The sequence below is a fragment of the Ceratocystis lukuohia genome, assembly GCF_044167205.1.
Source record: "Ceratocystis lukuohia strain C4212 chromosome Unknown Supercontig4_pilon, whole genome shotgun sequence".
In the NCBI taxonomy this organism is placed as follows: domain Eukaryota; kingdom Fungi; phylum Ascomycota; class Sordariomycetes; order Microascales; family Ceratocystidaceae; genus Ceratocystis; species Ceratocystis lukuohia.
Window position 1 is genome coordinate 2982823 of NW_027263523.1, and position 23491 is coordinate 3006313.

Consider the following 23491-nt stretch of genomic DNA (forward strand, 5'->3'; position numbering starts at 1 on the left):
AGAGGACGAAGAGCGGTATCGAGAAGAGGAATCTAGGCGAAGCAAACAAAGTAGCAAAAAAGAACAGTCGAGAACTTGGGAATGAAAGACAGATGACAAACAACGGTTCCAAGGTATCTCGAAGAAAAAGGCGATGAGCAGAGAAACCAAAAGGCGGGGTGAATGAAGCGATTTTGAGAGCAGCACGAAACGCACAAGATGGCAAGACGGACACGCAGGAAGGACAGCAACGCAAAGAAAGCACAAGCAAGATGCAGGTCCAAACAAGGAACCAGTAGAGAAAAAAAAAAACCACAAGCTCTGGTGAAGCAGCGCCAGAACAGAAGAGAAAAGGACAGGGAAACCCAAGCAAAGAGAATAAAAGGGAAGGGGGATAGCAAGATATATGCGGCGACCCAACAGTTAGACAACCAAAAAAGAAGCTTAACCGAGAAAGAAAGGAAAGGAAATGACAGCCGACGATGGCCAACGACGTGGAGAAATTAAAACGGCGGCCAGTAAAGGGGGCAGGGTTGGGCTAGTGGAGGGAAATGTAAAGCAAGCAAGCTATGCAAGATGCAGGTGGGAATCAAGAACAACAGGAGGGTGATGAGGATGCGTTTGATTTTGCTACCTCCCTGTCTGTTGTAAGACGAAGATTGAAGTCGAGCAAAGTGACACAACAGCGATGGGTAGAAAAAAGAAGAAAAGAAAGTCCGGCAAAGGAGGTAAAGAAAAAGAGAGGAGAAAAACCCCCTCCCCCCCAAGACGTGAGAAGATGCAATGCAGGGTAGTCAGTATCTTGGCCAATGCCAAAATTGTAGTAAGGATAGGACAGTCAAGGAACCACCTATGCCACTACATGTGCTAACGTACAGTAGCCAGCTAGTATTCTCATTGACTGTAGGAAGACGAACGAAAAGGGTGGAGCTACATAGAGTCAGCAAACAGGGGCAAGGAAAACAAGACCAAACAGAGACAGAGGTGCGTGGAAGAGGACGGGGGATTCAATGGGATCATTCAATGTGGGCAGTCATTCGTATATGTTAGATTTTGGAGAGAAGGTTTTGGCTTATCGACTCGTGCTACAGATGATGGCAGTGATGCTGCAGTGGTTGTGTAGTCAAGATGAAGCTTGGATCGTTCAGGATACAAATAATCCTGTAATACTCGCAAATACTGAACCAGACCTAACTAAGCTAACTTACAATTGACAGACAGTCTTTGCAAGCTAACAAGCCGGGCCGTGCTTTTCTCCTCCGTTACGAGGCTCTTTTTCTTGTCTATAATTGTGCCCAATTAACAAACGTATAATGATCTGTTGTTATGCTGCCACTGTCACTGACGACAATGATCAATCATATTAGTTAGTAATAGCATAACAGTAGGGTTAAGTACTCGGAGGAGTGGGGTGCACATGTACAAATCAAAATCCGTTCATAGCGAGATAGGAGAGCTCGATGAGGGAAAGTTTCAGAGGACGGACGGTGCCGATATTTGGAGAGACCAATGCTGAAGATTCCTGCTTTTGAGCTATTCGCAACTTTCGATGAGAGTAGGGACAATTTTTTTCTTGGTTTTGACGCTTGCCTTATTTGATAATATTGGTGTGGAGATTATGAACGCACAATAGCTAGTTGAACTATATCGCTAGGGCTTCACGAAGAAAGAGGCAAGAACGTCATGTTCTCTTGCAGGTTTCCGTCTGGATAGCAGCAGACAAGTCAAACAGGGCAGGATCTGTTTTTGGCAGCTGCACTGTTGCACTATTATTGTACCTCCTCTAAAAAAACGACCTGACCAGCTAACTTAGAGTTATCCCTACCTACCTACAATCAGACCAGTACCCAGCAAGTTAGAATATATAATACTCTGTGACTAGGTGATCAGGACGCTTACGAATCCAAATGGAATAAAAGGAAGTTTCTTTAATGGTACGAACAATCGGCATTCTATTTGCTCTTCTACATTGCCCTTCCTATCACGTGAAGATGACGACGTCAGGTCGTATGTCTCAGTCTTACTCATTCTTTATCTTGCCTTCCCCTCTGACCCTAAAAACTGCTCATCAAATATTCATTTCTTGCCTTAAAATTAACATGCTCGACAACACAAAATAGTAGATTTGCCAACGGGAATCCCTGATGTCCAGCGTCACGCATGGGGAAAGAAGGCTTTATTTACTCTTACTCAACGTGCGTTTGGAACCAGGCAACGTATTACTGTTATTGTCTAACCTTAAAGTGGACCTTGCCTCATATATATTCTAATTCGGCCCTTGACCCCGTCGCAACTTTCCAAACAAACCTCGTCAATTCCTGTCGCCTTCTCGCCTTGAACTTGTTATTGTCCTCTCATCTACACAATCTAGCCTCACGACCATCGCTATTGCTATCTCTAGCTTCGAGCCTCCAACTTGGAAAACTATTGCTAAAATGGATCCCTCACCAAAGGATCAAATACAACAACTACTAGATGTCAAAACTCAAATAGTATGTTGACAATTGTCTTGAGACAACAGCATCAACTTCTTTTTCGAAGATTTTTGGCGCCAGGACAAGCGCAGCGAGCTAACCCTAAACCATCAGATTATCGATCTCGGCCGCGCTCTTCGGGATGCTGCGCGTCTTGGCCCAGCTGGCGATTTTACCTCTATCCAGGAAAGCATGAAAGCCAAACTACCTGAAGCCGACCGGCGATGGCAGAATGCAATAGATGAATTAGAAATGCAAATCGTGAGTTTCCCTCTTTCAAACTCACACCCTTCATCGCCCTATTTCTTTGCGCGATATGCGCTTTTGAGCCTCACCTAACATGTCCTCACAGCTTGATGCCAGAGCTATTCTATCACGTGATCTAGACCGCATCACTTCCTCTAAATCTACCAACGGTGCTGTGAAGCCGGCACCCAGTACCGCCTCACCAACCCCGGTCCCTTTTAAAGCAACCCCGGTGCCGCCACCAATCATCCCTCCAGGTGTACCGACCGCCCCTATGGCACCTATGGTCATGGCCCCAGAAGCACCAATGGCGCCCACTGTCACTCCTGTTCCACCACCTTCAGTATCAGCCCGAAGCACGTCACCACTCATGATGAAGAAAGAGCCCTCATCTTCTGGATCTACCCCCCGCCCTTCCAGAGCCTCGCCGGCTTTGACCAAGGCTGCATTAGCAAAGAGTTCTAGTGCTCTTACTAAATCACCGGTTAAAAGGCAATCTCCTGCTCTTACTAAAGCTGCATTAGCTAAAACAAGTGGCATCTCCAAATCGCCCACTAAGAAGTCTTCTCCCGCACTGTCCAAATCTTCGCCTGCAGTGGGCAAGGCCTCGCCTGCGCTAGCCAAAGGGCCACCTGCCTTAGGTAAAGCATCTGCCAAGGGCTCGCCTGCATTATCTAAAGCCTCACCTGCCATAACTAGCAAGGCCACACCCGCCATGCTCGCCAAAGGCCCACAAGTCCCACCTACGGCTAGTCACGATATGAGTTCTACGAACACTAGCTTTGGTCAAACAGAGCAAAAACAGACCCCAGTGCCGCCGCCGCAGATACCGCCGGTCATGGCCACCACTACAAAACCGAAACAAGCGCTTAAGAAGAAGTCTGCTGCACTGTCTAACGCTACTCCCCATACGTCTACATCTACATCCATCCCTGCACCTGCGGCCATGATGTCCGTATCTGCTGTTCCCCCGCCACAACAGCCCGGCGCATCATTCGTTATGCCACCAGATATAAATAAAATGACGTTCGCCTCTGTCGACGGGTCTGAAGACATTCTCATCTCCGATGCTCCACCTCTCGCACCGACTACCACTTCTGCCAGTGCTAGGAAAGTAACACCTGCTTCTGTTCCAGCTCCGGTCCCGACCGCAGCTGCACCCTCGGCACCCATGGGTGGCGCTCCTCCAGCACCTATGGCACCGTCAATGGGCGTACCCAGTGCAGCCCCCCCCAGCGCCTATGGGCGTAGGCATGCCAATGTCGGGCGCTGAGATCATGGGTCTCGGAGTAACAAACGGAACAGAGGCGGGGTCATTTGATGACATATATATGGAACCAGGCGATGACGGCTTGCAGGTTTACGATATGGAGGATTTTGATGATGATTTCTTTCAGTTAACTTCCAATTAGCATCATGAAAGAAGATTGCTGTGCGGGTTTCCTGGTTGGAGTTTGGTGGTTCTAGAGAAGAGGCTGGTCACTATCAGAGTATGGATATAGAAATGGACTGCAAGTTGAAATTTATAACGAGGTCATGTCTTATCTGAAGATGAAGGCAAACAAGCGTAGGCCACGTTTTGATTTACATGGTAATGCAAGCAACGCATTTTATTAGCAGCGACGATGAGATACCCCCATTCATCGTGTATTGATTTATTCAATTTAGATCAATATTCAATTATAAATAATTAGTTTCCTACGTTGTGAGAAGAAACAAGATGTTAAGGTTCGCCAATTGGAAAACTTGCTCAAACCGCTGGGTAGATTAAAAACGGTTGCAAGGCAAAATAAAAAAAAGGGGGGGGAATGTATGCAGGAAATACCAAGGCCAACAGGGGAGTATTAATTAACAGACTTGTTGTGCGTTGTTTAAGTTGGTAGAGTGAAGGAGTCGTGATCTCATGAAATACTAGAAAGAAGACAAAGGGAGGGACGAAACGGAGGAAACAAAAACAAAAGAGAATAATAATGGATGAAGCTGGGTATCGAGACAGGCTGAGAGCAAAGTTATCCGAGCGGAAGGAGTGATGGAAATGATAAACGAGTGGAAGAGTTGGATCAACAAGAAATCATGGCTAAGGTAGAAAATTATACCATACTCAATTTCTTGCATGTGCCGCTGCAGCAGCTTCAAGCTCCCGTCTCTTAGCTAACAGACTTTTAAACGCACCCAAACACTGTACCAGAGACTCTTCGTCATGGGCACAGAATTTGAAGGTCTTCTCCTCTGTGATGACCTGTAGGCAATATTTCTTTGTCTTGCTAACGGGGTCCATGTCAACAGCATTCACAATAGAGCCCAAAGGCAGGATAAACTGCGCTGTGTACTCAGTTTGGTCTCTGTATAGAATGAGATTACGTGGGCGCAACACCGCCCAGTAATTGCGCCATTGACGAACACCGCCTTTACTACGCTGCATCCAAAGCCAGTCATGCCAGATTACACGATCGGGATCGGGAACGGTAGTATGACCAACGCTGTTGGCTGCGGGTGGGACTTGTGGCATGCTCAGGCGTTTGGCGGGGGCAGGGTTATCCTCATGAACGACACCGGCAGAATTTTTATCCGACGCAATAGGGACAAAGCGGCGGGGGACATCGGCGTCAGAAAAGTCAGATGCCATCTCGTTGCTCGAGAGCCCCGAGTAGTCCATGACCATGGACATGGGTGGTGAGTTCAAGCGAGGAGTCGGTGGCTTAACTTGAAGTTCAGGCGAAGACGATAGGACTCGGTCATCGCCAAGTCCAGAAGCGGCATTACAACCATCACTCTCACCAACCATGGGTCGTTTCTTGTTAAACATGCGATCCATAAAGGCAGCACCTGGGCGAACTTGAGGGCTCTGCAAAAACATTTCCTCTTCCTCTTCTTCGATTCTAGCTTGGGTGCGAATAAGGTCGACCCAATTATTGGCTTCAGCCTCCGATGAAGCCTGGAGGTGGTAGTTGCGCGAGGGAGAGAACAGTCCAAAAACATGGTCTCGCTTGTGCTTGGGGTCTTTAAGGTGCACAACAGCAGTTAGATCGGCAAGTTCAATCTTATTACGAAGCTTGGTTTCGCGTTCGGTTTTGTAGATAGAAAGCGACGTTGGGCGGAGAACAACGAAGACAGATTTCCAAGTCTGAATATAGGGAGTTAGTAAGGGTCACGTAGTGATACATCCGGCTATTTGGCGGTTAGGCGAGCACCTCTCGTACCTTGGTTTTCTGTGTTCGTTTCTGGACATAGCCGCTTTTGAGTACACGATCAAACTCGAAGCTACCATTTTGATCCACAGGTGAATTGCCGAGAATCCGGCGGTCACATTGGCGAGAGATGCTGTCATTGGTGTTGCTTTTTTGGAAGAGGCGAGGAGCCTGTGAGTCGGCAGTATTAGAGGTTGAGTCCTGTTGACTCGCCGGCTTTGGGATAGCCACAGACATTGCAATAGCAGTCATCTTGGTACATCAATACCAAAGTGTCAAGTGAAGTGGGGGGGGGGGGGGGGGGGGTAGTAAAAGTAGTATGTGATGAGTGCTGAACGTTTGCTTGGGACAAAGATGAGAGGAGCAGACAGTAAAATATGTCGAAAGAATTAGGGAGATAGAAGCCAAGATACCCAGAATAACAAAACAAGGCAAGAGCCTGGTCTAGTCAGGAACAACTGAGCGCAGGGGAAAACGAAGCGAGTCTAGTGATGTGCAGATGAAGGAGGGAGATATATAAGGAAGGCGAGTACCGTCAAGCGTCAAACAAGCGCACAGGTACCTCGTGGCTGGTAAAATGGCGGGCGTTATGCGGTTAAAGGGCGAGGTCAAGTTGAGGTTGCTTAGATTTGGACTTGGACTTGGCCTTCGAAAAAGAAAAAAAAAAAAAAACAAAAAGGTAAATGAGCCAAGAAGGGGTAATAGACAGCAAGCAAAACAAAGCCCGGCAGGATTCTAGAAGGGGGCCTGGCGTGGAGAAATAAATTAAAGCGAAGAAACAGAAGATGAGAGGGTGTACAGGAGAAAAAGGAAGTATAGACGGCGGCTGTTGAGGTCGTTATAAATAACAGCCGCTGAATTAATAAAGGCAAGGTAAAATGAGCAGGCAGGCCGTGAGAAAGTGAAGAAAAAAGAGAAGGAGAGAACAAGACTCCTCCTGGAAACAGGATTACCGTTGCGTTGCTGTAGTCAGAGAGAGTCAAGGCTGTCGCTTAGACACTGGACAAGGGAGAAGAAGAAAGAAGAAGACGGGGTGCCCCAATAAAGCAGTGAAACAGTGGAATCAAGGGAGGAGAGAGACGAAGGAGAAACGAGCAAGGACACACGACAGGGAAGAAAAGAAACAAGGAGCAGAAGCCCAGCAATCAATCAAAAGCTTGGCCTAGACCATAAGGGATAAGTGGGCTTTGTTGCTATGCTTTCGAGGATTCTTATGTGGCGCTGGTGGGGCGCCGTTACTGCAGATGACAATAACGTGGCTGATGGATGCGCCCTGCCTGTCTTGTGGCTAACAGGCAATGAATGAGGTTAAAATATGAGACGTGACAATGAGGAGTAGAGGAGGAAAGAGAAAAGGATGAGCTGACATGGCATAGCAAAGAAAAAAGGAAGGAAAAGTTCGAAGATAAACGGTACATGTATAGGGCTAAGCAATATGCAAATTATTCTCAGCAAACAAGGACAAGCCATCGAGAGTTATGGCTTTTAGCGGCTATCAGCAGCCGGTCAGGAGACCAAAAAGGAACAGCGGCGACAAAAGTCAAAGCTCACGAAATCCGATTTCGATCTAGACGTTTCTATTTTCTTTCTACATTAGCAAACGAATAAAAAAAATGTAGGAACAGAGGTAAGGATGCCAGCCCCCAAAAGCATACAAGCCCAAACCATGGAAAAGTCTTACCTGAGTCTAACCAAACACGCTCATGAGGACGGGTCTGACGGTCTGGGATGAAGAGAATGATTCGACCACGGCCATGAAAGAAGGTGATAGAAGGTATTAAAAATGCAAGCCCTGCCTTTCCAAAGCTAAAGATAGGAACAAAACTTGGAGGACAAAGAAATAAAACCAAGAAAAGCCACAGACAATTGGCCAGTAGAGCAGCTGCAAATGATGCAGTCTCAGATAGACGCTGTGAAATCCTGTGTAGAACCAAAGACTAGTCGTCCTCCAACCGCTTTGATCAGCCTAGATGCTCGGCTGACTACCAAAGACAAGGCAAGGCAAGGCAATGCAAGGCAAGGCCACAGACAAATATGATTTACCCCGCTACAAAATTGATGCAAGTCAAGTCGCAGTCAATCACGGTAAAACAGAACAGAATAACAACGAACAGACAGACACAGTCGCTGCGGCTAAACGGCTCCCAGGCCCAATTACCTCCATGTCCTGTCTCGTCAAGAAGTCGTCCTTCATGTTCCCATGGCTCGACACCTTGTTGATTTGGGCTATAACTCCGATAAGGGCTTGATTCTCGTCCCCCACCCTCGTCTCCTCGCCAATGTTATCTCAAAACGTCGTAGAAAAAACGAGGGCAAGAAAAGGGAAAACTGTTGACGTGTGCGGACAGCAAAATAAGCCTTCCCTGCAGCCACGGCGCTTGTTGTTTGTCGCCGACTTGAGCTTTCCTAGAACTCTACCGACCGCATCGTTAGTCTCCCTAGTTTGTTATTCTTGCATCTACCGTTGCTAATTGAATGCAGTTTGTTCACATTTTCCCTCTTCCCCCACAGTTCCCTCCTTCTTTGATCAAACTCTCTAAGCCGGAGAAAGCAAGGAAGCTCGCCGAGACAATCAAGGGAAATTAATATATAGGGGAGAAAAAAGAACTCACAGGCTAAATAAAAGCAAAGCTATGGCCAGAAATTCCTGTTCCAGCGTTTCCAATGGACAGATTGAGGGTTCATTTCTTACAGCTAGAAAAAATGATGAAAGTCATGCAAAGTCGCGATGTGAAGAAGTTTTGGTGCGAAAATTTAGTCGTCCTATCTCTTTTTTTTTTTTTCATTCCCTAAAAGTAGTTGCCCCAGGAGTACATATCTCTAGTGGGTGACAAGAATGCAAATAGTTGTGGAAAGATGACTGCAAGCAGTTGCTCAGAATGATCATAAATTTGCGCGCGTGTTAAACCCTAACCCTATGGAGCAGATGACAATCAGCGTTAGAAATTGATTTATTTTCAAGCAACCAACTGAATACTGTGTGTGAGACAGTTTTACTTTTTTATTTCGTTTTTTCCTTTCTTGAATTAAGCATTAATGAATATGATTCCAAGAGATGGAAAAAAAAGACGTAACTTTTAACCCCTAACCTCGTTCTCCTCATTAATTTGCTTCTCCTTGTTGTACATGACCTCGGGAGTAGTAGTGTTCACACCCTCGTGATCTGTTGTATGTGTGTCCTTAGCTAGTGTTTGTTTGTTGTTCAGCTTGGGGTTACGCAGGCACAGGGCAAATGCAATAATGGGAACGCAAAGGCAAATGCCTGTGATGGTCAACAGCCGCTGAACGTGGCGGTAGGCCTGAATGATAGCGTCACGCTCGGGCGTGCCCACGGGATACAAAGCAGCCTGTGTGAACGGATCCTGGTAGGTGAGAGCTGCTAGGGTGTCGTTGATGCCAGCGAGATTCTTTTCGAGTGTGCTGGGAAGCACCTGTGTCCACAGAGCTCCAGAGACAGTGTTACCCAGAGCTGAGCCAATGTTGTAGGTAGCCAAGTAAAGCCCAGTCATGACGGCTAGATGTTCATGCTTGAGAGTGGCTTGAAGCGAGCACTGGGTCGGATAGGGATACAGACCACCGGCGATACCAAGGAGAATCTCAGCACCAATAACTCCAGAGCGACCAGAAGAGTTGGGCTGGCCACGATAGTGGATGAGCAATCCAAATGCCACCATGAACAAACAAGTACCGGCGATGACAAAGGGCTTGATACGGCGCACCTTGAAGATAATGAGGCCAACAAAAACACCCATGAGAACACTACAGAATGAGTACAGCGAAGTGACACGAGTCGCAGCCTTAATCGAAAAGTCAAAGGCAACAATAAGGGTCGTATAAAGGTAATCTCCCTGCATGTACCAGGAAAAATTGAGCAAAAGGGCGAGAGCCATGGGACTCCACACAGACCGGTCTTTCATCAAGACAAAAGGAACAAGTGGATGGGGCGCTCGCATCTCCCAGAAAATAAATACCGGCACGCAGATGATTCCGACAACGAGAGGGGCGATGATATGACCTGTGCCCCATTTGGAGCTGGAGCCACCAGCAAGAGTGAGGGGAACCAGAATCAAGGCAAAGACGGCAATCATGAGAACAATGCCAACCACATCCAGACGCCAAAAGAGATGGACAGCCAGCTCAGACATGCTGCGCTTATGAGTGCCATGAGGGTTCAAACCCCGTTTCCTAGCCCGACGATCAATGGTCCAGAGAGTGGCAATGAGGGGCAAGGCACAGACGGGGTATATGATGGCAAACATGCCAATGCCCCACTTCCAGGTGGTAGTCTTTAGGACAGCACTCGAAATATCTCCACTAACCCAGGTATTGATGATGAAGGGGGTCGCGGGGATGTAACTAAGGAACACACGGCTACGGGTAGACGAAATGTCACCAATAATGATCTCCACAAGCAAGATGATCATGGTATAGCCGATTTGATACAGAATAGCACCAGCGGCAAAGGCCTCGATATTGTTGGCCGTAGATTGTACGATAGTACCAATAGTATAGAAAAAGACCGAGACACAGACAAGCTCCATGCGACCAAACACATCGGCAATTTTCCCGGCGGTGGGCTGGGCGGCAGCTGCAATGACAGCACGGACAACATTGATGGTGGCTAGCAAGGAATGCTCGCCAAACGACGATGTGGCATATGTCTGGTAGGTGTATCTGAGAGTTCCATCCAAGCCATAGACATAGGCGACTAAGAATATGCTCAAGTATAAAGCGATACGATCGAAAAGGGTGAGAACAGAGGACAGGGCTTCAATGCGGGCCACGCCGCTGGACTTTTCAACGATCTTGGAATTGTATTCCGGATTAATGTAATTGTCAGAGTCAGAGTCTGTGGGGGGTTCATTGACAGCCGCGACCGAGTCGCTGGGGCGGGCCCCTTTGGATCCGAACAAGGGCATCTAGAGGGCTAGCTAGAAGGTGATTATTAATGTAGAGAAAGAGTTGAGTATAGAAGAAGACAGGCCAGTTAGTTAGTGGCGGGGCCTAAAGATTGTGTGGTTTTGGACTGTATACATCGGGGATAAGAACAAAGACGAAGGCAGGGGAAAGAGGAAGAACAGAAGGCAGAGAAGAAGCTCAAGCCAGGGACGGGCCCAAGATTTATAACGCAAATGCGGAATGAACTAGGGTGAGCGAGGAGAAAGACGGACGAAGGCGATCAAGTAATCAAGAGAGCTAGCAGAGATTGATAACGGCAAGAAGGATTGAATGACACATTTATTGAATTATGTGCAGGTTTGCGCTAGACAGCTGTAGTAAGGGAAAAGAATTAAAAGCAAAGACAGAAGACAAAAACGGCAAAAGAAGAGAGGTGAAAAGGACCAGGAAGGGGAGGCAGCAGGGTCCAGTCGGAGGGTCAGCTACATAAATGGATTCATGTTCCGAGGTACATCGATACGTCGGTACATTGGTACGTCGAGACTTTAGTGCTCGAGAACGCTGTATGGCCCCCACGGCGCAAGAGGGAAAGAGGATCCCGGCCTGGAATCGGCGATATGCGCGGGGGTTCTTTCTTTGTGAGGCGGTTTTATCCAAGATCAAGACATGTAGTAGATATCGCCTTCTTTCTTTCTTTTTCTCGCCGTGAAGTAGCAATGAGGCCTTGATTCAGCTGATAGGTGGAAGCCCGCTAAGCTAGATTTGTTCTTTTGGTTCTACTTCCCTTCTCCGCGACCGTAACGTAACAGTTTGCAATGGCGCCGCCAGGGTAACCTAAAAGTCTAAGAAAAAAGTTCCTGGTGTGTGGCCAGAAATTTGATTGGATGTGTTATCAATCAGCGCTGTTGTCGTGCATGTGGGGCTGCAAGCAAATTAAAGGAAGCCGCGAGAAAAAACTATTCCGAAAAGTGGAGACGCAGCGGGTGCAAGTAGCACGAGAGTTTGTTTAGGGTTATATTTCTCGAGCCAGCCGCTGGCTTTTTGGCTAAGGAAAGGAACCGCTAGCATTTGGGGGAGTAGTAGAAGAAAAGCTCGGAAAGAGGGGGGGGCTTTGAGGGCCATGGTGCTTGCATTTTATCCATGTACCTATGTACCTAGCGTCCTTCCGTTTTTGGCCAGACCTGATCTAATCAATCAGATTAGCCGGCACCACAAGCAGTGTTTGTCCCGTGCTCTAACTTCTGCCACTGCTCATGGAAAGGTTTTCGTTGCGTAATGGCTGCAACGGCGGATGAGAATTTTCAAATAGTGCGATGCTGCTAGCTTGTTTGCGGCCCTTCTCTGCGCTGCCTATTTGGGACCCAATACGGACTGGACTGTTCGTTGCATCTCCGATATCCGGGCTGAAGAGACGCATGAGGAGACCTCGGTGTTTTGAGACGAGGCATCTAGAATGGCAACAGACTATCTCTCGACTTAGGCTTGGGAAATCCACACATGGCACGTGTTTATGGGCCTTTTTGCTCCTTTATGAGGTTCCGTGTGGATCAACATGTCAGGTATACTGTACAATAGCAATGTGCATGGGTATATATGTGTTTTGCTTAGCGCTAGCGCTGCTGCACGACACACTCTTCCATCAGTTGGACCGGTTATTATGCTGAGGGTTTCCAGTGAGCTGAAATAAGAGAGTCATACAAACTCCGTGGTCAGCTCTGGGGAAATAGGCTCTTACAGCCTCATACTCTAATTATATGCCCTTCCTTGCTCAAACCTGGGTTCTGTCATACTTTGGGACAGCTAACCAACACTTTGTTTACTTACGCCCAAGCCCTTTTTCATGATGGGCAATGTATAGCCCCACTTTCCTAGTGCATTGTTGGCTCATATTGTATCATCATGAGCTACACACCACTGCAACAGTTATACGTGTCGCTTGATATGGACATTTGAGAATGTATGAATACTCTTCTCAGAGCACCCTCCTTTGCGGATATATGCCATCGCCCTGAATAATATAGGGACACGGGACTCATACGAACCAACAGCATTCCTAATTGAACTGGGCGCGATCGTCCATCAATCCATCATGCAAGACGATTCCCAAGCACGTGTCTACCGGGAGGTTTTCGAAGCTCTGAAGAATACAGAGTATGCCGTTTCCGAGCTGTTCCCTGTTTCTGGCGGTCATGCCAACTTTACGATGCGAGGAGAACTAAAGGTTCCAGTTGAAGGCACCCGATATGTCTTGATTAAGCATGCTGAACCATACATGCGAATTCAGCCTTCGTTCAAGCTAGACCTGGTGCGCTTTGTATGTTTTTTTTCTTGACCTTGGAGACAACTTGGATATTGATAGCGGCTAACAGATATAAAAGAAACTTGAAGTCGAAGCCCTGAAAATCGTGGAGCACATGCCTTGTGACCCGAGGCTGGCTACTGGGTCTAACATGCCTGTAGTCTCTAGTCCGCGAGTTTTGTACAGCGACCCTGCCTCGAATACAATGGTCCAAAGCTACTTCCCTTCAGGCATCGATCTACGCAGTTATGGCTTTAGCCATCTGTCCCAACCTACACTGGGCAAGATTGAGAGAGAGAAAGTCATGGAGTTTGGCCGTGCGCTAGGGCACTGGCTTGTCAACCTTCACAGCTGGGCTAATAGCCCGACTAATACAGCTGCAAAGGCTTTAGCGGCAAGCAACGTTAGCGGTCCAGCGCTGAAACAGGAACTGAACTATGGTGGGCTGCTGGCCATGAAAGAAAAGTCCCCTGGGGCATTGGAACTGCTGAGTGATGAGACTATAAATGGAGTTGTCAACCAAACTCGCCGTGAGCTTGACAGCAGCACACACGTGGTCCATGGAGATTTCTGGACTGGAAAGTAGGTCACCTAGATGCTTAAAGAGCCCCTTAAGTGCTTTGGAGTGGAGAAATCTAACAGCATCGGTAGCATTGTGGTCCCAGACATTCCCATTAGCCAGATTACCCAGCTTACCGGGTTTGTCGTTGATTGGGAGCTGTTTTCGCTTGGCCATCTTGCCGTAGACGTTGGCCAGATGATAGCTGAAATGTACCAGCTGCACCTATTTCGCAACATTCCAGCCGGGCTAGATCTTGCTGTTGGCTTCATTGATGCATATATGTCAGACACAGGCCTGCAACCACGGGCCAACAAAACGCGGCCCTGGGCCACACTTGAGGAGCGCGATGATTTTGCTTTCCGTGCGCTGTTGCATGTCGGAGCCCATCTGATATGTGTCTCGCCAATGCCTGGAGTTTGGGGCTCCGATGAGGAATTGGCCCGGGTGGCGACGATTGGGGCCCAGTTGATTGAGGCAGCTTGGGCCAAGGACCGGGCGTTTTTCGAGGAGAATGAAGCATTTGGTGGGTTTTTCAAACGTCCATAGAGAGAGAGTGGGCTTTGTTTTATTCTTCGCTGCTTTTAGCAGTAAAAGACGGCCAAGGTCTTTTTTTGGTTGATAATGACGCATACTGGTTAGATGTGAGATTTCTGGACATGATTTTTGATGGAAGTGATGTATGTATGTATGTACTATTTAGCGTCTACCTACCAGTTTTCCCGGTAATACGACGGAAGTAGTAGAGATAAAAAGAGAGAGAAAGATCCCAATACCACATACATATCCCGTTCATTACGGGGCTTGACCTCTGCACGCCGAGCTTGGGAGACGGGCAAAAAAAAGAATCTTGGAGTTGCTGGAGACACGGGGAATCGAACCCCGGACCTGATCCAGGTCTATGAGCTTACGGCCCGGAGGCCCGCATCATGCTAAGGATCCGTCATACCACTAGACCATGTCCCCAATTCGCTGATTGTTGTTGTTGTTGTTGTTGTATTTATTCTCTACCTAAAACTATCTAAGCTTGACCTGCGTCGTGGCTCCGTGGATCTCTATGACGTGGGATCAGATCAAGAAAAATGTAGGTTTTTCGAGTCCAGACTTCTCGATTCGGCCGTAAGAAGACTGCTTTTTCGGCCGCCGTATATGGGCCTGTGTAGGCCATCAATCCGTCCTCCAACCCCGGTCACCAGCGGTGCCATAGGGATCTTTGTTCGGGTCGATTACCTGACAGGTGAAGAGCAAAGCGGGAAGGAAAGATAAGAGCAAAAGGAACAAAAGCAGAAATGGAAAGCATTGAGGCAAACACATTTTCAAGCAGTCAAGCAGCAAAGAGCGAGATTGGGTGAAGGTTTGTGCAAGCAATAGATTTCCAGAGGGTGTTGAATGCGAGGGGAGTGGTTCCCTATGGGGAGAACCAACGGCTGTGTCAGAGGTGGGGAGAGGGGGGGGGGTTCGTCATCCGACTTTATCTCACCTAGCGGAAGCAGAGGGGAGCGGAGGCGGGCCGGGGTGAACGTCAGGTACTCGGCACTTTTCATTGGGGAGACTTCTGTCGGGAGTGGGATTTTTTTCCTGGTGTCTTTAGAGTTAGTTGGGGCGGTTCACGCCGCTGTTAGTTTTCTTGGATTGTCATGTCGGGCTTGACCGTTTGGCAATCGCGCCGATCAGAGACGTTCTGCCTTTGGAAGAGAGCAGCAACTTCTGCACGAAGGTATGGCTCCATGGTTTTGAGTTTTTCCGGCAGGTCCACTCGTGGGTTTCTTTCTTGTCGCTGCCACATCTGTGGCAGTGATTGCGAGTGTCCGGGTGATTCATCCTTCGGTGGTATGCTGCGAAGTCACCGTGTCCTGATATCGCTGCCAGGATCTTTCCCTGGTGCTTGCGGGGGCCTTCTGGAACGCCCAGCTTGTCTGGGTGGGGGAATTCCAAGAGTTTCCTGGTGGCATGGTGTACAACCGTTTTCTGATCCTTGAACCAGGCTTTGTGTGCTTGGTGGAGGTCCTCTCTCAGCCATCTCTTAGCTCTCGCTAGCGACATGGTATATTCAAAGACTTCCACTGCAGCACTTTTAGCAAGGGCATCAGCTTTTTCATTGCCTTCAATTCCCCTGTGACCTGGGACCCAGATGCAGTGTACCTCGAGTGAGGGGTGCTGCGCTCTAAGGTTCTGTGCTGTTTGCCTGGCCCTGTCGACGTCGAATTGAGATGTTCCCACTTTCCTCTGCATGGAGTTCATTCGCGTCGTCGCTGCCTGGTTGTCTGTGCAGATCCAGATGGTCCTGCTGTGCGTGAGGTGCCACTGTTTCAGACTCTCTAGTCCGTGCTTGATCGCTCGGATTTCGGCGTCTGCTACCTCTGTCCATCTCCCGCAGGACCATCCCCCTTCGGTGATGCAGTTTCCCTCGCTCTCTGCCCACCAGCCTGCTCCTGTCCAGCCGTTTTCCAGTTTAGAGCCGTCCGTGTACAGCCAGATGTCTGTTGGCGGACACCTTGCTTTCCAGGCGAGGTGGCTCTCTGCCGCTTCTTCCTTCTGGAGCCCTTCTGTTTTTGCCCCGTCTGGGGGAACTGATGTTGGGGGCCCCCAATTCGCTGATGATGATGATGATGAAATTCAGTTTATACTCTAGGGACTATCTGCGGCCCCACTTTGGGAGTCCGGAGCTCTTTCGAGGACCGTATTTTCTGGCGCCTGTTTTTTCTGTACCCCCTCCGCCCATGTCTGTGTGGTCCCGGGTCACGGCTTTGCCGTACCCATAGGGGCCTCCACAGGACATTCCCCTGCTGACTCCATCCCCGTAAGGAGAAGAGAGGAAAAAAGGCAGGGAAGAGGGCTTCCCGTATTTTCCCTCCCTTCCCCCTACCCCACCGGTAAACCCCAGACCAACCCTAAACCCAGAAGAGGGGAGTCTGTCCCAACTTCCCCACAATCATTCGATCCTCTGAAAATTCTGCAGTGCCCGGAAATCGTGAAGATCACGAAGTCAGGACAGCAGCTTCCAGTGCAGCCTGGGAAGCCTTTTCCATAAATTTTGTCTAAAATCCAGACTGTGTGAGCATCCGGGGCTCATGGTTAGTCCTTCCGCTTCTTCGATGCGCTGCCTGTTTGGTGTGGATGTGACCTCGAGGCAGTCCCCTTTCTGGTGACCTGACCCGAAAGTCACCAGTCCGTCGTCAGACGGGACCGCAAGAAAGAACAAAAACAAAAGGAAAAACCTAGGAAATATTTTGGACTGTGTGAACTCTCAAAGTTTAGTCCTGAGTGTGTGATGGTGTGTTCCTTGAGGTGGATTGGTGTTGCGGCGATGAGGTGTTGACGATCGCGAAAAAGGTGTCGTGGAAAAGGGGGTGGATCGACGACGAGGTTAACCTCAAGGTTGGGTAAGTGCGGCCTCAAGGCATCACAGCTCATTTGCCATAAAATAATAAAGAATGAAAAAACGGTTATCGGTGTCATAAACGTTTTCCACCAGAAACCTGAAAAAAGGGGAGGTGCCAGACCTCAAAGGTACCCCCCCGAGGGTTGTAGGAGGGAGAGTTGTCCCCAATTCGCTGATTGGACGGGTGTTAATGGCCTTTGTGAAGATTTCCTTTCGCCACAAAAAAGTGGGGCCGTCGTATTTCTGCGAAATAACAGTAAGGTAGACGTTAAATAGAACAAACAAACAAAAAAAGTGGGACAACTGCCCAAACACCGACCACCTCGGAGGGGCACTGGGACTTCCAAGGCCAGGGCAAACTTCCCTCCTTCAACTCCAGGAAAAGCAGGTAACCCTAAGCAAAGCAACCCTACACATATACGCTCTACAACGACAAAGACTACCAACACGATAACATGACGAAACCATGGAGTAGGAGGTTGCACCAAGGAGCGCCCCGCCAGATTTCACCCAAGAGAACGAGATAGACAATGGCCGCCCGGACGCGTCTATTGAAACTGAGGTGGAGATGGCCGATGCAAATGACACCGTGGTCCCAGTCGAGGAGCCGGTGACCTCACCCGTGCAAAAGGTCGCGAAAGAGACGCCTGACAAAGCCACCAAGCCTCGCGAGGGACGGGCCACGGAGAAAGAACGCAATATTGCTTTAGCTCGCAGAGGCATCGCTGCGGAAAAGGAACAGATGGTCAGGGTCTTCATCCGAGGACCGACAGCCGCTAATGAAGGCATCGCCGGGGAAGAAGTGGCGAAAGCCGTGGGGAGCAAACCATCCGAGATACTGATGAAGAAGGTGAACTCGGGCTGGGCTTTCCACCTTCCCAAAACCACAGCCACGGCCACGAAACTCAACCAGATCAGGGAGGCCTGCGGAGCGAAAGCGTGTGAAGTAGAGAAGAAATGGACACACGCCTGCATCACTAACCTGGCTGACTTTTACATTCTGAGTGACAACGGCCCCGTGACCCAGAAAAAGGAAAAATGGCTTGTGAAGCAAATCGAGAAACAGACTGGCGGCCACGTCAAGTCCATAAAGTGGCAGCTAGAAACGGAGAAGTTCAAGGACGCCACACCCCGGATCGCTCTTGAGCTTCCAGAGGGTCAACTGCTACCCAAAACGTTGACCTTTGACGGAAGCGCCAACAGCGCCACAGTCAAGAGGTGCCGGACCATGTTCATACCACTATGCTGGCAATGCTGGAAGGCACACCCCACGGCAGCGTGCAAAGAAAAGCCGCGATGCAGGCTATGTGGCTCCACAGAACACAGAGGGGTACTGGAGACGCACCAAGCACACCCAGACCTATGTCCAGTGCGTATCAAGACAACAAAGGGCATACTCCAACTTTTAGGAGTCTACAACGCGCCAGAGCAGAGCTTTCGGTTTAGTGAAGCACTGCGAGAACTTGGGCTCATTGAGAAGGAACACAGCTGGATAGCGCTAGGAGACTTTAACGCCCACCACGGCACTTGGGACGCCAATGAAAAAGAAAACCCTCAAGGGAGAGTATTGGAAAACTGGCTGACCGAAAACAACCTAGTAGTGCTTAACCAGAAGAGTGAACCAACTCAGAGAGCTGGAAGAGTGATAGACCTGGTGGTTATGCCACAGAGGGCAGTGGTTGGATTGGAAACGCGTATGGGACTCGTCCCAGGAAGTACAAGTGACCATGACATCCTGGAAGTGGAAGTGGAGGCAAGGGCAGCACGCAAGAGACCGGAAACAAGATGGAGGTTGAGCAAAATGGATCGAGACCGCACACGCGGTTGTCGCAGACCAAAACCACCAGGTAACCAATCCTGGAACCATACCCAACAAGGACGCCTTCTGGCTGCTAAGCCGAGCCCTAAAAAGCATAGGAGATACTTGAAGCCGACGTACACCTGCAACCGGTGACTGCCTAAAAGCGGTAGTGGAAGACCACATCAACCACGCTGCTTCCGTCCCGCTGTATTGCTATGGAAAACCAGTAGGTAGACGTTAAATGGTGCAAGCAAACAAAAGACCCCCATTCCATGCTGTGAAACAACAGTAGGTAGACGTTAAATAGTACAATAACCCAAAAAATGGCAGGCCTTCTTTGGATCTTCGTCCTCACCCTCGCTTTGTATTCACTTGTCGAGGCCTCAACCCCGACTCTGCATTATAGCCCTTGCCTTGTTATTTTTATTTTACTACTTGAACAGAGCAGAGAAAGCACTGCTGGAACCTTACTATTGGATGCCCTAGTTTCGACGGTTCACACCACCGGCCTGACAACGACCTTATCGCCACAAGTATCACGTGACGCGTTGCGTCTGCCTTGTTTTGTGTTGTTGCTTTCCATCTCAGCCCTTCAATATTGTCTGCTAAACCCATCGCCGCGCTGCACTTTGGTTCAAAATGGCGCTCACAGAACAGCAGATCAAAATCATTTCAAAAAACCCTCTTAAAAATACGCTTAATCATGTTCGAGAAAGATTATGCGAGCATGTCGACGATCCATGGAACGAAGATATCGCAGGCCTTCTATACGCTCTTATTAGCTCTAAAGCAGCATTCAGCCTTCCTTCTCTCGATGGAAACGTTAACATGGTGGGAAAATTATTCTCAATTCTAGAGAATTTCCGAAGGGGTGCAGTTGGACTCGACGAATTTCGTCCTCTTGTCCGCCATGTCGTTGACGAATCTGCTGACACCGACATCTGGGAAGCTGTATTCAACATCGTCAACAACCTCGCTCCTCCCCCCGCCAGCATCCCCCCAACATTCAGAGGAACAGTCATCAAGGCCAGCTCGAGTTGGCACGGCGAAAATGAAGTGCGCAATATTGCTGAAAGACAGCTTTTCAAGGAGATAAAGAATTGCACCTTCCGCAATGTAGGGGGTTTCTGGGCGAAGTTCTTTGACCCTAAGAGCTGGCGCAGAGAACAGGAGGCAATGCTTGAGGGGGTGTTGACCGCGCATGATGGAAAGAAATGGACGGCCTTCCCGAAGGTGCCTGACGAAAAGCTGGTCTGGGACTGGCTTCGGTCTCTGGAAGAGCGCTTCTTGGACCAAGCGCCATACAAGTTCCACACAATCAAGACCGCCAACCAGTTTCAAGAGGCAAATGAACGGATGGACCTTTTCTTGCAGAGGCCAGCTGCGGAAGGGAGCGACACACTTTGGTACAAGCACGTCCTGGTTGTGGGCGAGCAGAGGAAGGAGCCCTACGACACATACAGCTTCAAGGCCGATTTCATCCAGCTCACGTGCCACGTTCAGGGTGTCTTCACTGACCAGCCGACCCGCCGATTTGTGCACGCCTTCACTCTTTGTGCCTCCGAAATCGAACTTTGGATCTTCGATCGGTCAGGGGCGTACAGCTCGGGTACGTTCGACATCCACGACGAGCCGGACAAATTTGCGCGTGCCCTCGTTGGCTATGCTACAATGGATGATGATGCGATGGGCCTGGATACGTTCATGGAGCGGCAGGATGGGCATCGCTACGTCACCTTGGATGATGCAAACGGCAAAGAAACAAGGCTCCGGCTGGACAAGGCACTAATTCGACAGGGAGCCATTGTGTGTCGCGGGAGGACATGCTACGGGACGCAGGACAGCCACGTTGCCACATTTTCGTGGACGTCGGATAAGCGGAAGCTTGAGGTCGAACACCTGAAAAGGGCGGAAGCGATGGGTGTCGAGGGCGTGGCCAGGGTTGTGGCACATCGTCAGATCACTACTATTGCAGAGATGCGGGAGGGACTCCGATTCTCCGCGGCCCACTGTTTTCGGAATGAGGACGATTACTTTCACGAACCACTAACAGTCGTGCCCCTATCAACCAAGTGCAAATATCCAGCTGATCACACTTCTGGCAATGCATCTGGGTCAAAGAAGCGGCGGCTTAGCAATACGAAGCCAAGTCTGTACACACCTGGTGAGGACTCGTGGGAGAACAGGAACTACTCCTGCCTTGTCGTCTCACCAGCCGGCCGTGTCATCAGCGACTTTAGAACCATCAAGGAATTGCTGGAGTCTGAGCGGGATGCGATCAAAGCGCATCGGTCTCTCTATGTGACTGGTAAGATCTTGCACCGCGACATCTCTCCGAACAGCATTATTATCACCAACCCCGAAACAGCCAATGGCTTCAAGGGCATGCTCACCAATCTTGACTTAGCCAAAATACTAGACAGTGAACCGAGCGGGGCACGGCACCGGACCGGCACGATACAGTTTATGGCGGTGGAGGTACTGCGCAAGAAGGATCACACCTACCGCCACGACCTCGAGTCGTTCTTCTATGTCTTGCTTTGGATGTGCGCACGCCAAGCATGGAGTAATGGATTCGCTGGTAACCAGAACCCGCCCAGGTATAGCGAACTCCGGAAATGGGATATTGGGAGATTCAAAGATATAGCAGGTGTTAAGGAAGGTCAAATGGCTGTGGGTCTTTCAAGGATCATGGAGGAATTTCCAGAGGCGCTGGATGTCGTGAAGCCGGTCTGCCTGAAGATAAGGAAGATCCTTTTTCCTTTTGACAAGGACATGTGGATGAACATTGGAACACCTATTGGAGACCCTGACCAACTTTACAATCCTATAATAGCTGCCTTGGACGAGGCTATCAGCAAGCTCTAGCTAATGTCAAACAATTATTTTACCACTACATGCAGGGACATGACATGTGACCTTCTAGGAATGAAGTCATGATGGTAAACAGCTGGGTAAGTGAATATGTCACTGTCATCTGACGGTTGAAGGCGTAAAGCCTCCATCGCCATACCTGTCCAGGGCTTTCCTATACCACATGTCCCAATCGAATCCTTCTTTGCTAGCATTTACACAGATCCCATGACTGCTTTTCATTACTTATCTTTCCCTTCACACAATCTAATAAGATGTCGATACTGCAGAAGAAGTGCTGAGGCAGAACAAGGGTGTAAGGTTAAGTGGTGTGGTGGTGGGTCATGCTTGCCATATATCCGAGTTGGAAACGACTGCTTGAGCTAATGAGTCTAACTACAGCCTACTATGTTTGAAAGCAAAGGCAAAAGGTCACGCATGTGGCCGGTTTTGATCTCATTCTTGTAGAGGCTCGATCAAGTGGCTTACGAGTTAGTGGGGGGCATGTAGGCCGCAAACCTTGGTTATAAGTCAACGCTGTGGCCTCTCGGCGTCTTGGTAGAAGCTTGACAGTACCGCAAAAAGTCTTGCAAAGACAGAGAAGGGGAGGATTAGACATGGCCATTTGTCGGCTTCTAAACCATGTGTGTGCAATGGCTATAGTAGAAGGGACTTGGCTAGAGTCGAGCGACAATCTCCAAGGGTGGATGGATCACACTGCTTGCCTGCAGCAAGCCTATGGGAGCATCATTCTCCGCGCAGTAAGATCTACACAAGGCAGGTAGCTGAAGCTGAAGATATGTGCTGTTCATGCTGCCCTTGAACCACGAGCAGATCGAATGGAAGGGGAAGAGAGAAGGGAGGGAAGGAGGAAACGTTTGCAGGATAGGAAGGAGATGTCGAGGAGGGCTCCATGAGAAGGTGCTGAGGTGCTGAGGGAGCTCTACTACCGACCACCAGCACAACGGGAAAAAGATTACGCGATGCGGCAACAGCCATGCATATGGAAGGACAAAACCACTGTACTCCGCCGGGGCCTTTTAGACTGGTTTACACGCGGTCGTCGCAGACCAAAAACACCAGGAACCATACCTGGAAGATGTCATCAGCCAGCAGCCCCTGTCCGGAATACGCTGTCGTATTGCTGTAGCACAACAGACAGTAAGTAGATAGACGCCAAAGAACACAGCCAATCAAAGTAAAGGCATATAATTCCCTCGAGGGTGCGCCTCCGACGTTTGATAACTTTCCCTTCTTTCGGATTTGTGGGAGATATCACCTGTCTGCTGTGAGCATTGCCATTCTTCCCTATCTTTCTATTCGATCATTGGCTGTTATAACAGGCCGTGAAACCTGGGGTTTGCGCTTCCCCGGCCACGAAACATGACTTCACTGACGAATCGCCCGAGTCTGTGAGCTGCGAGATCCCCCTCACAACGAACCAAGTGCCTTATAACGGCACAGCAGCCAAGGAGCAACATAGAACAGGGTTAGTTTGGGATGATGTCACCAAATACCACCATTTTGCCATTGCCCAGTTACCCAATACAACAAGGATAAAGTGATATGTTTCGTGAGCTTCAAGGTATGTTTCCCAAACATAAGATCTGATGTTACACTACCTATTTTTCTTTCACTCATATCTTTCAAGGAGGCAACACTGAGCTGCACATAAACTCAGTATCAAGACTAGTACGCAGGCATAGAGAAGGGAATCAATGGGTTGCCCATGCAGCGAAGCCTGTTAGTTCGGTCTCTCCTCACATGCCCAGCACCCCACAGGCCCCATCAGAACGTATCAAGGCCGCCCC

At 49.1% G+C, this 23491-nt stretch overlaps 6 protein-coding genes across 6 annotated transcripts; 4 read left to right on the forward strand and 2 right to left on the reverse strand.

Annotated features, from left to right (window-relative positions):
* Positions 1 to 2414: 2414 nt before the first annotated feature.
* HOO65_040695 (uncharacterized protein) lies at positions 2415 to 3972 on the forward strand (the record flags this gene model as incomplete). The annotated part of the gene is made up of 3 exons (XM_071002783.1): positions 2415 to 2471; positions 2568 to 2714; positions 2806 to 3972. 3 exons carry the CDS (start codon positions 2415 to 2417, stop codon positions 3970 to 3972), a joined length of 1371 nt encoding a protein of 456 aa, XP_070859538.1.
* Positions 3973 to 4800: 828 nt separating this feature from the next.
* On the reverse strand, positions 4801 to 6139 carry HOO65_040696 (putative PH domain-containing protein; the record flags this gene model as incomplete). The annotated part of the gene is made up of 2 exons (XM_071002840.1): positions 4801 to 5823; positions 5900 to 6139. The coding sequence occupies 2 exons, from the start codon at positions 6137 to 6139 to the stop codon at positions 4801 to 4803; spliced, it is 1263 nt and encodes a 420-aa protein (XP_070859539.1).
* A 2825-nt stretch (positions 6140 to 8964) lies between these two features.
* On the reverse strand, positions 8965 to 10806 carry HOO65_040697 (Siderophore iron transporter 1; the record flags this gene model as incomplete). The annotated part of the gene is made up of 1 exon (XM_071000710.1): positions 8965 to 10806. One exon carries the CDS (start codon positions 10804 to 10806, stop codon positions 8965 to 8967), a length of 1842 nt encoding a protein of 613 aa, XP_070859540.1.
* A 2069-nt stretch (positions 10807 to 12875) lies between these two features.
* On the forward strand, positions 12876 to 14193 carry HOO65_040698 (methylthioribose kinase; the record flags this gene model as incomplete). Its single annotated transcript, XM_071002845.1, has 3 exons — positions 12876 to 13100; positions 13165 to 13667; positions 13728 to 14193. 3 exons carry the CDS (start codon positions 12876 to 12878, stop codon positions 14191 to 14193), a joined length of 1194 nt encoding a protein of 397 aa, XP_070859541.1.
* A 3401-nt stretch (positions 14194 to 17594) lies between these two features.
* On the forward strand, positions 17595 to 18980 carry HOO65_040699 (uncharacterized protein; the record flags this gene model as incomplete). Its single annotated transcript, XM_071000711.1, has 1 exon — positions 17595 to 18980. The coding sequence occupies one exon, from the start codon at positions 17595 to 17597 to the stop codon at positions 18978 to 18980; it is 1386 nt and encodes a 461-aa protein (XP_070859542.1).
* Positions 18981 to 19466: 486 nt separating this feature from the next.
* Positions 19467 to 21695, forward strand: HOO65_040700 (Protein kinase domain protein; the record flags this gene model as incomplete). The annotated part of the gene is made up of 1 exon (XM_071000712.1): positions 19467 to 21695. One exon carries the CDS (start codon positions 19467 to 19469, stop codon positions 21693 to 21695), a length of 2229 nt encoding a protein of 742 aa, XP_070859543.1.
* Between the last annotated feature and the right edge of the window lie 1796 nt (positions 21696 to 23491).